At 31.7% G+C, this 13,377-nt stretch overlaps 1 protein-coding gene across 1 annotated transcript in view; it reads left to right on the top strand.

Moving 5' to 3' along the window:
* Nucleotides 1-13,377, top strand: part of LOC124354252 (F-actin-uncapping protein LRRC16A) — an 80,308-nt gene that overhangs the window by 50,607 nt on the left and 16,324 nt on the right. The window contains exons 20-26 of the mRNA XM_046804570.1: nt 768-911; nt 5,365-5,503; nt 7,332-7,533; nt 7,888-8,048; nt 8,722-8,783; nt 9,606-9,720; nt 11,615-11,701. Coding sequence (XP_046660526.1) covers nt 768-911; nt 5,365-5,503; nt 7,332-7,533; nt 7,888-8,048; nt 8,722-8,783; nt 9,606-9,720; nt 11,615-11,701 — 910 coding nt within the window. The remainder of the gene's footprint in view (nt 1-767; nt 912-5,364; nt 5,504-7,331; nt 7,534-7,887; nt 8,049-8,721; nt 8,784-9,605; nt 9,721-11,614; nt 11,702-13,377) is intronic.

Below are 13,377 nucleotides of genomic sequence, written 5' to 3'. Positions count from 1 at the left end.
CACAGTAAATTTGCTCTAAATCAGTTATTTATTGTTTGATTGTAATGTCATTAGATTTGTGAAAAAAACTCTAAAACTGTTATTTTTGCAATTCTTGAGAAAAAATGCTAGTTTTTAAAGTATTTAAAGTTTAAAAGTTTTAATGGCCGCATTTTGAAAATACTAAAGATAATTTCATGATATTCTTTTTAGTAACTAGCCTTGTTATCATAAACATTTGAGTCAAATTTGGTATAATTTAATTTATTACTTTTAAGATATTAATTTTTTTATAAAAACCCATACAGACCGACAGATGGGAAACTAAGCATCGGAGACCCATGTTCATATGGTGAAATACGTTTGTCTTGACCTGAACAGTAACTTGATATACCTTTGTCCAGAGAGTTACGGGACACCCTTTATCTTTCAACAAACTTGCATATCATAAAAAGATAACTGTCAAAATTGCCTATGGCCTTCTTCAAATGCAAATAATATATTTTTTTTAATCATAACAAGATATATAATATCATATTCATATACTATCATACATTTTGTAACCTTACGTGAAATTTTAAAATAGCTTGACATAACAGGAAAAATTACTGCTATTTGTAAGGTTAAGAAATAAGTAAAAGAATAAATATACTTGATGCTGTTCTTTTATTTTCAAGTTTTCCAAGACAAGTATTTGTGTGGAAAAACTCAACAGTAAAAGACGTTAAAGGGAGTTTTTGCTGCAGATTTAATGTCACTCTCTGATTATTATAGTGGTTATGTTCCAGCTGGGTGATATGTCCAAGAAGCGATCGTCCACTCCAGATGTACTCCGCACGATGTCACGTATCAGCTCCGACTCCTCACGCAATGATCCCAGCGAGAGCCTCGCCATGTCCGATGCTAGTCAACAGTCCGACCCCTCCCCTATGGTCTGTATCTATCACTATCACAAAGATCATCTGATCCCAAAAATTGTACACTTAATTTGTAAATCTACCACTAGAGAATCTTGAATTTTTTTTAATATAGCTAAATACAGAGTGAACATAAAGTTACTATTTCTCTGAAGACGCAAATTTACTAAACATCTGCTGTATGTACTTAAACCCATTGACTACCAGGTACTATTCAGGTATTTTTACCCTCAGGTACCAAATGAATTTTTCATTTTGCAATGGAAATCATTGTGTGGATGCTTAGGCTCAATTAAAAATATTAAACAACCATATAACATGTTAAAACTGTATTTTACTATATTATATCTTATTTATTATCTAGTATATACTTGCCTTGCAACAATTGTATTTATGCCAGATCTACCACTAAAAATAAAATTATGCGGATCATTAGCTTGCCTTGGGCACTTCCAAATTTGTAGGTTAGGTGTTGTCACATAAGGTTCTTAAATTTCTTTATTGTCATTTTCACTCAAAATTTTGTCATCAAAGTTACCATCACTCACATCATTTTTACTTTCACAGAGTATTTTCTCAATAAAGTTATTAAACTTTCATAAAAGAACAACGTTATTTTACCGTGACGTCATTTTAGATGACAACTAATCTAAACAAACCATTAAAGATGAGACTGTAAACAAAATCGATTTCAAGAGAGTCGACCAGTTTCAAAATCGAACATGTTAAATTTTAACAGACCATTGAACTTAGCGATATGCTAACTGAATGATACATTCAGGTAATCACAACAGTCAATACAAAATAGGTTGTTGGAAAACAACTGTGTTCTTAATCCTTATGTGTGTCCTGTAATTGTTGTATCTGCAAACATAAACTGTTCACAGACTCTGGTCACTCTAACAGTTGTGTCTACACTTGGAGGGTAATCACATTGGGATGTACTGATTTGTGGCCCAACTGTGGTACTTGTTTAAGTACCTATGGTATATGTTTAGTAAATTGGCGGTTTCTCAGAAATGTATAGTGGCTATATGTTCGCTCTGTATTGTTAGAGTAGTCACACAATTGTCAATCTTTTTTACTATTATTATGTTGTGGATTGTACTCAGTTATACTTTTGATGGATTGAAGTCATACTATCCACTGATAGAAAAAAATGTATGAAAGGTTTTTTGTGTATTGATTTAATGAAACATGCTTCTAACTTTGAATTTACTGCTAATTAAATTGTTTACTTCCATTCTAAATAATGAGTTTCTTTTGAGATTAGGTTTACATTATACATAAATGATTGCAAATCGCATATTTATATTAGTTTCTGTTGCAAAGTTTTAAGCTGTTGGAAGATCCTTTATATATTTTGTGTCAATATAAAGATCGGTATCAAGTTGGCATTTGTAAAGGAAGGGTTTTCTTTATTAGCCCAAGTTGTAACTTATGCCTAATGTAAGACTCACAGATATTGTGAAATTACTGCTTTATTATCTACAAAAACGTCCACTTCCTCAAAATATTGCATGTTTAAAATGTATGTAATTACCCTTTTTAAATTTGTTTTTAATACAACTTTGTTTCTTATGCCAGAAGCTGGAATACTTGAATTTGGTAAGTTGCACGAGGTCTTATTATCATAAAGAATGTAAACTGTTGATCTTGGAGTGATGTTACACAAAATAATTTTGTTTCACAGAAGTGGTCTTTAGAATTCAGTAATGTGTTGTGAATGCTTGCATCTTGCTCTCTTTCCCAAAAGGAATTTGGGTCTTAACCAACAAAATATTGTGAAAATAATAATTATCATAACAAGTTTTAGGTATTATGGGGATAAAACAGTGTTGTAAAAAATATATGTAATTATTTAATACCATATCAAACGTATAACATCATATTTAATCTTTCTTCTTAGGCTTAAGTGTCCAGTGTCATAACTATCATCCAATGTTTTCTATTATCCAATATTGTCTATTGTCTATTGTCTAATGCCAGTTCCACACCATAGAAATATTATTAACATTTCAACGTAGTGTGAATCAGAAAACTTAGATTATAATCACATTGAATATTGTTTTCTTATAAAGTATTTAATTATTTACTGTTGTGTTACGAACAAAGTAGAGGATAAAGAGCATGGATAAATAATGTGAGTGCATGAAGACTTAAAGAAATATACAGATATCTAACAATGTGTGGTGGTAGATATAGAAGTTGGAGTGCTTAGTTCAAACATAGTTAGATTTTTAGTCACTTGTAAACTTAATATACATTAGTATTCATTTTTTGTATGAGTACTTACGTACTTATGCAAACTGGAACATTTTGAAAAGTCAGAGGTATAGAAACGCATGGATTTTGTTTTCAGTTAGTAACATCTCTTTGAGAAACTAACAACAGTTTTCTGAAACATACTTAATTCAGCATTTGTTTAAATTCTACAGGAATTTTCAATAAATTGAATTGTTCCAACCATCTAATGGAGTATTTCAAGTAGGTGTAGACTGGCCAGTAAAGGGAAAAATGGGCATGATTATTTTATCTATAAAAAATCAGGCAATAATTTTGTTTATGTACTAAACTAAATATATTTCTAAAATAAATGGTGTGCATTCTATGTATGCCACCATCGACTTAATTTACAGGAGGATTTAAATGAAACTTCATCCACTTTTTACTGAAAATATAAAACATAATTCTAGAATTTCATATTTGGCTGCCATTGTTGAATATAGCGGCCAACTTTAAAATTTCATTTATGGAATACACTGTATATTTTTATGTCAAATTCAAATGTAAAACATCGTTTTAAATGTTTGTATTCTTGGTAATTTTCTTTTTAACTTACTCGTTTTGGAGCTACCGCCTATTAAAGTTTTAAAAAATGAAACTTTTTAATGTGTTCAAGTTATAAAAGCAGATTAAGTTATTGTTAAGTGGACTATTAGTATTGTGAATACATTCAGTAGTAAAGTCTTAGTGTAATTAATAAACAAATAATGCCTCAGTTACCAACAACCAGGTCAGGTTGCATGGTGACATCTTTATATTTTTTAACTGTAGCTGATAAAATATTTAAACTTTACACATCAATAATATACATAAATATCTACTTTTTCCCTAAGAAGTAAGAAGAATTAAATGAGAGCGTAGGTCGAGTAGTGCATCAAATTAAAGCTTGTCTATCTTGAGAACACAATGTCGTAAATTTGACTTCATAGTGTGCAATCTATTCAAAATGGCAGCGGTTTAATTTACAAGTGTAAACTTGTATAGTTTTATTGATATTATATTACTTGGAGTAGTAAAACTCCCACTGTGCATTAGCAACAATAAAAGCCACCACATTCTTTCATAAAAGCATTACAAGTAGCACGTTGTTACACAAAGTGCATAATTGGAGGAGACCACATCAATCATAAACATGGTTTCAGTCCAAATAATTGATATATTTTTCACTGGTTTGTATCAAGCTGTCCTCATATTATGTTTGTTGTATGTGTGTTTTATAAATAACTAATTTCTTAACTTCTTGGTGATATTTTTTCTCTTACTAAAGTAATTGTAAATAAGGAAAAGAGTTATTAAAAAAAAGTATATAAAGAATGGTATTTTAAAGTGGTCTGGATTCTTCATATTTTATATTTACAAACATTAATAAACAACAAGGCAAACTTATAAATTAGACTCATGATTATAATCATTCCATTTTTTGAAAGGAAAAATACTATTTAACAAAAAAAAAAAAGCAATAAATAACCAGTTATACACGTAGGCAACGGGCTAGTTTCCTTTTATTGTATCTCACGTGACTTGTAGAACTTCTATTTTTTAGTGTTGTTTTCCTTTAGTCAAGGAAAATCTTAAGGTAATTTTCTTGTTTTTAAAGTATAAGTTTTATAGAAACAATGTCAAATCTCAACCACTTTACTCCCTTATTTTTTGTCATATAACTGTGATATATTATATATTCATTTTTAAAGATAAACTCAATACACATCCAGTTTTTTCTATATTGTTATTGGTTTTTCAGAAAAAATCTAACCTTTTTGTACATTATTGTTTAAATATCCAAAGCATTTAGATTTGTATTAAGATATCTTTCTAAATGAGACATGTTTCATAATTCTATGACCCAAAATAAGGGTTAAAAGTATTTGAAGTATAACAATTTTCTTACGGCTTTATGTCAAGGTTGTCATACTAGAGCCGGTCCTTAAACAGGTGATGCTAGTGAATCTGTGGATGTTTAATTTTGTTAATAGTAGCTCAACTTTAAATGTAGTAATATTTTTGTATTTGAATTTCTAAAATATCAACGACCATAAGAACTGAAGGATCTAATAATAGATATGAGACTTTACATCTCCAAGCTCTTTATAGATGTTTGAAATCACACTTTAAATGTTGTAACATGTACACAAGTGGCAGTTGTTTAAACAGGTGTTGTGTGTGAGACTTGTGTTGTGTTTAGGCCACGCCGCACCTGTCCACAAAACGCAAGAGTCTCCATGGTCGCAAGCTGAGGCCCAAGTCTGTGGTTGACAACATCGAGGGCATGTCTGCGGATGACATCCCTGACCTCCTACCCTCCCTCCCCACCAGTGCTGAGGGTGAGTGAACATATCATTTATTATTATTTCTCTAATGGATCTAGATAGGATTTTCGTTTTCATTTGCTAAAAATTTTTTTTTTCTTGACTTGTAAGCTTACATTCTTTAGTACCATAAGGTAAGGTTAATCAAACAACAATAATTAAGGTAATTCAACAAAAGGCCAAATGAGGGGTCAAGAACATAAGTCAAATAGCGGAAAAACCAAATGTGGTCGTTGTTAGGGATATCTGATCATTTACCATACGAAAAGTTCTCAACCCTAGGGGTGGCGCAAGAGGGTGAGGGGATCAAAATCTTTTTTTTCACCCATATCTAGTAGGGGTTGGTTTAAAAAAATTTATACGGGTACACAAAATTAAAGCTGATAAAGTTTCCTACATTTTTGTTTTGGTGGTTTTTAATATCTGTTATCATTAATGACATATAAGCTCTCATAAATTAGACATTTTTGAAAAAATCCTTGTGGCAGCACAAACAATTTTTCAAAAAGGAAGCTGTAGAGAATTAAATTTATTTCAACATGACTCTTTGTTTTGTCATTTTATGTGAATTTAGTTGAAAGTAAGAGAGTCGTAAGATTTTTTTGTAAGAGTTTAGTGATGGGCAAATCCAGAATTTTTAAATCTTAAATCCGATTCCAAATTTAAAAAATGTAGGACCAATTATTCTCAAATTACATCCTAATAGGTTTTGTAACCTAACCTTTTATTTTTTTTTTTTATAATCACCACCAATTCAGTTTCTGTCATTCTTAAGCCTTTGGAGACTGTATGGTAATATAAAAATAAACCAAGAATACCACTTTATTGTAAAGGGATTTGCAGAAGTTCAGAGCAATAGATATGTTTTAAAAACAAAGTCATATCTCCTTCACTATACTTTAATTTGTTAGGTTAATCTGGTAATTTGATATATTGTGATACAGGCTTCCAGAACCTTAAAATCAACTTTCAACAAAAATAAGGGCATATATTTTTTAACATATTTAACATTTTAAATGTTTGAACAATTTTAAACATCCCCTAAAAATGATAAAAATATATTAAAGTTTAAACATAATGTATATTTTATATAGAAAATATTTATACAACTACAAAAATTGTCAAGTGGACAAATATTAGCTGCTGACTTCTGCACATACACGCAGCAGACTTATTGCTTTACATAAACATAGAAAATAGAAATGTTTTTTATTTACAGTTTTTCGTAAACAAAATACAACAAAAACATGTTTTAACAATCGCTAAATTACATACTAGTGATAAGCGGTCATCTGCAAATAGACTCTGCAGACTCACAGCAAGACACAAAGAGAAATATAGAAAATACTAACTGCAAGCAAAATATTATTTACAAAATTGTCATTTTTAATTAATTATGTTACCTATTTACCGATTTTCTAAAATACAGTACAGTAAAAACACTTTTGCAATTGGTAATTTTAGTAATTAACAGTCCTTAAATAATCAACTTAAAAAGGGCAATGGTAATTCAGGTGATTTATTTTAATTTTACTTAAAAAAATACTTTAAAAATCAATTTTATCTCTTCTCTCATTGTTAAAATTATTTCTTATGTTGTCTTTTATAATATTGTATTAATTTCTAAATGTAATGTATCTTTTCTGTTGAAAAATGACTACTCTGACACTGTTGTCATTAACATAACACTGTAAAACAAAGAGGAAATTGACCTTAGGAATGTCGAAAACACTTTTTCACTTTTATGAGCATCATATTGCAAAACACTGTGTTTCTTGTAAAGTGTCTCCTAACATTGTAATTTAATGACAGTAAACAACCAGAGTTGTCATGGTTGTTGCAGAATCTCTGGACTCTGTGTGTGAACTCCCGCCACCTGCCCAACCACTACAGCACCTGGTGAAAGGCAGGCCTCGACGTGCCAAGACTCGTGCCCCCTCCCGTCCCACCTTACGACCTCCCACCCCTCTTCTGGAGGACACAGTGGACACGTTCTTCAACGTCACTCCCACTACACCACTAATTTCACCCACTTCTGAAGACAGGTATACCAAAGAACATTTTAATCTGAATTTATACAAAATATCTTATAGTTCATAATATTTGGAATATTATTCATAATAGAATATAAATAATGATATTAATGCACTAATCTTTTAAGAACAAAAATGATTCTAATCTCAAGTGAACATTTTTTTTTTCATTCTCAATTCTGAATTTGAATCTAGTATCACCAATATCTGTGTAGGTATTAGGTTATAGATTGATTTTAAATTAATGAGGTTTGGATTAGTAGAACCTTATGAAAATCTTTTTCTAAAATAATTTACAATGATATGGGTCTTGTTCTTGTAGATATCTATAGAATCAACTGTCAAACGTCCATTGTTTGTTTACAGTGTGAGCTCAAGCCTCTTTCTGGGTGAGAGCGGAGGAGATGCAACGGGGGACCACAGCCATAAGGACACGCCCCGCTCTGTGTCCAGTGACAACCTCTCACCCTCACTGCTGCCCCGCCTCGCCCACTCGCCCATCGCCCGCCGCTTCGCAAGTGTTGACAGTCAGTAGTCTCACACACTTAAGCTCATATAATTATTTCCACTTCCCTCCCAAAAAAATAAAACAGTCTAAATTGATGGTGGCACTGCGCTTATGTTGGATCTGAGCTTTCCTTGAAGTCAAGAACCCATCAACTGTATGAAAAAACAAGAGGTCCTCAGCTCATAGCAGAAGTTTAACCAAATTCCGGTTTATTGCAACTTTTATAAGTTACCCAAGCAGGTGAACCTTTGTTGGAACTTTACACTCTTTTTCATAAATTACCAACACTTTATAATATTTAAATTTACATTTTTATTGGGAATATGTATTCTCTTAATTACTTCAGTTCACATTTAACTTAATGTTTCATTTCATTTTATTTCTAATCCATATTTTTTTTTGCATCATTGTAAACATACCTATAGAGTGCAAGGAATTTCGTGCTTGGGATCTTAGAAATTTACATACTTCTCATATGGGTAAGAAATTTTACAAACAAACCTGTAGTATACGAGTGTCAATAACCCTTTTTATAGCAGGAATATTTAAAGGCATTGTATAGCTTCTGGCCTTGTGACGGTTAACTCCAAATCATTTAAATAAGAATAATGTATTTTACATAATCAATTATTCAGATCTTATTAATTTCTTGAAATTGAACACAAGAATATTCTATAATTTGTATTTATTAGGTGGGAAAGATGATGGCAGTGGGGAGGAGAGTGATGCGTCACGGTCCAGGAAAAGTAGACAGGTAAGTCAAGCAATCTTGCAAGAAGACTTTTTCTATTCTTAATTTTTATAGTAAAATGTACCCTCTTGTATTCTGTCTATTCAAAAGAATTTTCCAATTTTTATATTGACCAGTTTTTTAGAGATCGTAATATTATTCTTCATAGAAGGTGATAAACAGTGAGGGCTGTTTTTGCTCACACACAATAGCCTGCTTTAACAATGTATACACCCATACATTGTCACCTTCATTAAACCTAAACCCCAATATCCACAACACGATTAGAAACAACCTACTATTGGGTGTTGGCCTTAAGTTACTAGCCCGACTACTCATACAGATGACCAGATGATTTACCTCTTCACTCTCCTATCACACTCTCTCTGATCTCACACCACAAGCTCTGGTACAGCCTTCCCTCCATTCCAGACAGCAGAAATTGGCCCTGACATCACAGTATTGTCAGATACTTAGTTTTTTGTCATATATTATTTGTCATAAAAACCCATTCACACATTTCCATTTTGGCTGAATTGGTCCTTCAATTTAGGTTCCAAAATATGCTAATACATTTAAACCTATTTTGATATTGATATAACATAAAGCAGCATTATATGGTTATGCAAAGACGTAATCGGTACATTCTAAATATGAAAACAAACTTTTAAATGTCCGCTTATGCTTTATAAAATATATAAAGTAATGTTAGACTTGTAAAAATGTATTGAGAATATTTAAAAGCATCATATTGAAAAAATTGATTTTAGTCAAGAAACATAGACAATAGTGATGGACATGAGATCTGAATTCAAGAATATTAACCATGAGATACTATGTGCTCAGGATGGTGAGTGCGAGTGCACAGGCCGGGTTAGGTCCTTGGCAGACTCACTCAGATCTCCCAGCAATGGGTTTCCCGCCCCCAAATCACCAGTCTTCCGTCAAATCAACGATACAGGTATATAGTTGTTTAGTAATCGTCTCGCTCATATAAGCTCTCTAATTTTTATTTATTGCTGTTACTACAGTTTGTAATGTTATCGAATGGTCTGTAAGTGTTGCAGTGGGGGCTTTGAAGGCTGGGACAGAACCCTTTACACTGTAGTCTAGTCTCAATGTGCTATTACCAGACGTACAGGTGTCTCTGGTAGCTCAGTAGTTAGGGTCACCCCAGGTCTCCGAGCTCGAATCCCAGTTAAGCACCGCACTTTCACACTCTAACAAATAACTACATGATCCTAGTGTGAAGTAATATGATAAATGGTTCCAGGCTACAAAATAATCAATAACAAAAAAGAAATACCCCATCTAATTCTACCTTTTATATCAAGTTGGAAGGTACAGGATACCCCCAATTTTTTCATTGTAAGATTATAATTTTCTGTACTTTTCTTCTTTAACACGCCGTGGAAATTTACTTCACGAGAATGTACTCAGGCTCATCTGTAAGATAAACGTATAGTCTGCTTGTAAGAATATGTAAACTATTTCATCTCTTCCCATTCCATTAGCCAGTTCCATAACAGATCCAATGGGTCAAAACAGCATAAGACAGTTATAGTAGTTCACTGCTGGAAAATTATTTCCAGTAAAAAGTGAATGAAAACTGTAACACAGTTATGAGACAGCTAATTTCCACTTACAGTGTTAATGGTTTTTGAGAATAACAATAATTTAAAATGCCATAATCTTTTGTTAGTTCATTAGTATGATGCAATTAGAATATGTAAAACACTGAGGAAGTAGTTTTTATTGTCCTCATTTGTAAATAAAAATAAGAAAAACTGTTAGAAATGTATTTCTGTGAATGTTAAGTAGAGAAACTTGCTTTAAATTGAGTTAATACAGTGTTGTGCGAATTAATGTGAACAGAGGTCAAAATTCAGTTTTCATAAGTTGGAGCATCTGCTGTGTATGTTATGTCAGCTGTTTTGACGGAAAAAATGACATAACCTCAAAACCTCATTGACATAGACCTTCCTAGTTTTACAAAATCACATAAATTCTTAGGCATATATCTAGATGATAACATTAATTGGAAGGTTCATGTCAGTAGCTTTTATCTTTTTTGCGCTTGCGAGATACTGTTTCTTTGGACACAATTAAAACTGTTTACCACAGCTATGTGGAGTCCATTTTCAGATACAGTATTATGTTGTGGGAGCAGGCTTCAGGAATTAAAACAGCATTCAGACTTAAAAAATGCTCAATACGTATCGTAAAAATTCCCATCCAAGAACTTTGTGCAAAAATAATTTTAAAACATTTAAAAATATTAACTGTAATGGCTCTACGAAGGCTCTCAATTGGATTTATTGTAATAAACATAGTTTACCAGAAATTACAAAATTTCAACATGATTACAATACAAGAAACAGTAATAAATATTGGTTACCAAATCACCGTTTTAATTTACTTGCAAGGAGTCCAAGTTGTACAATGTTATACCAAATTATTACAACAGTTTAAATGAAAATCAATTCAAGGAAAAGTTGAAGACGTTATTAATTTATAATTCTTTTTATTCTGTACAATAATTTGTTAATTTTAAGTTTGGGAAAACCCCTGTGTAGTAGTACACTAAAAGCAAGTTGGTTGAAAATAACTGTATGCTAGTGGTCTGTATTGTTAAGTTTTTGTATTTTAGGACAATTATGGTGTTAGTTTTACGTTTATGACAAATCACCTATCCAAAATGTGTTCAAATGTGTTACAAACTGGTGAATCTGGATCTCTCGGGAACATAGCAGATCATGTTCATGCACATGAGTCCACCTAACATAGTAAATTAAGTCTAAATTGCATTAGATAAAATCGACCTCCTGTGTACTGAGCGTGACTGACTGTTATAGGTATGAGCTGCAAGGGCAGGTCCCCACCTCCACCCCTTGCACCTAAACCTCGCCCTTGGTCTATGGCAGGCTCTGATCGCAAGTCAGGTAAGTAGTTATATTCTATATTATGGTATAAGATAGTAGACATTATATTGGCTTCAACTTGGTTAGAAGCATTTTTCTTTCATTAGATGACTATAAATCAAACTTGCAAAAGATAATAGTGTATATTAATTATATTAACCTTTAGCTTTTATTTTAAGCTACGTTGAGCCATTGTAAATGTGTTTAATTTTAAATTGGAAAGCTTATATTTAGTTTTCTGTATTTTTTCTACTTTTGTTTAGGAAAAGATAGTTTAATTATGATAATAATCAATCTTCTCTGAAACTTATATTTTATTTTTTCTACGATTAGTAATATGATTTACCAATTCACTTAATACTTTGTAAATATTAATGTTAACAAAGTATCCCAATTGTTTTATCATTGGGATATAAAATTAAACATATATACAGGGTGAGTTAGAAATATGGTAAAATATTTTAAGACGTGATTTTAAGAAAAAAATGTTATATGAAGGTAGGTCCGGACACGCTCCATTAGTGAGTAATGGCTGGCGAAAGATTCTGCTTTGATTTCAGTTCACCTGGTGAAATTAAGTGGTTCTGAAATATTTTGTTCTTACTTTTGAACTCAAATAAGGTGGATTTATATGGAAAGTTCAAATAAAACCACTCTAGAGGTTTTAGTGTGAACAGTTTTTTGAGAAAAAGTATGAAATTTGCCAAAAAATATAATAACAAAAATATTGTCTTAAATGTTTGATGTCCAATAACATTGTTAAATGACCATTAAACAAACTGTTTTTCCTAATACAGATTGTAGAGAATTTAGTTCTTAAAAAACCATAATAAGCAAATTTAACTAAATGTGTAAAAAAGTTATGAAATTGACTCCTCACGTATTACACTACACAGAAAACTTTTTGCTGTGTTAAAATAAGGAATGAGTATCTGATTAGTAACAGCTGGTAATAATTAATCATTTAAACAACAGCTGTTTAAACATTTTTAAATAATAAATAATCAGCTGGGAATTTATTATTAGATGACATAGGTCACCTCATTGTTGAACAAAACAACAAACTGTAAAGATACTGTGTTTTTGTGTTAAGTATTTTAATCAGTTATTTTCATCCATTTTATTAGTGATTTTGTGTTGTGTGTTTCATTTAATAAAAATGGAAGGTAATAATCATGTGTATTCAAACTCTGAATTAGCAGACATGCATTTAATGTATGGTTTGGGACACTGCAATAGTACTGCAGCAAGACGTCTGTATCAAAAGAACTTTTTATAACCGCAGATGTCCAAGCGCAAGATTTTTGGCCACTATTCATCAACGCCTATCTGAAACAGGTTCTTTGAAGTCTTCAGAGCATAGTAATGCAGGCATTGCCATGTACATCTTACATCGATCATGTAGGAATGTTGAATTAGAAGAGTTGGTTATTAATTAAATTTCTGATTATCCTGAAAAGAGCACTAGAGAATTGTCACTACAGTTCAATGTCAGCCAATCTAGTATTTGGAGAATACTACACGAGTACCAGTTACACCCTTACCACTTCCAGCATGTCCAAACTCTTTTGCCACAAGACTACGTTTTCCGTGTTACTTTTGTCAATGTCTTCTGGGAAAATGTGCTGATCCAAACTTTTTAAATACAATTTTGTTTACCGATGAGGCTCACTTTACAAGATCAGCTATCAATAACT

The sequence above is a fragment of the Homalodisca vitripennis genome, chromosome 2 (genome assembly GCF_021130785.1).
Source record: "Homalodisca vitripennis isolate AUS2020 chromosome 2, UT_GWSS_2.1, whole genome shotgun sequence".
NCBI lineage: Eukaryota > Metazoa > Arthropoda > Insecta > Hemiptera > Cicadellidae > Homalodisca > Homalodisca vitripennis.
This window is presented reverse-complemented; position numbering and strand designations above follow the sequence as displayed.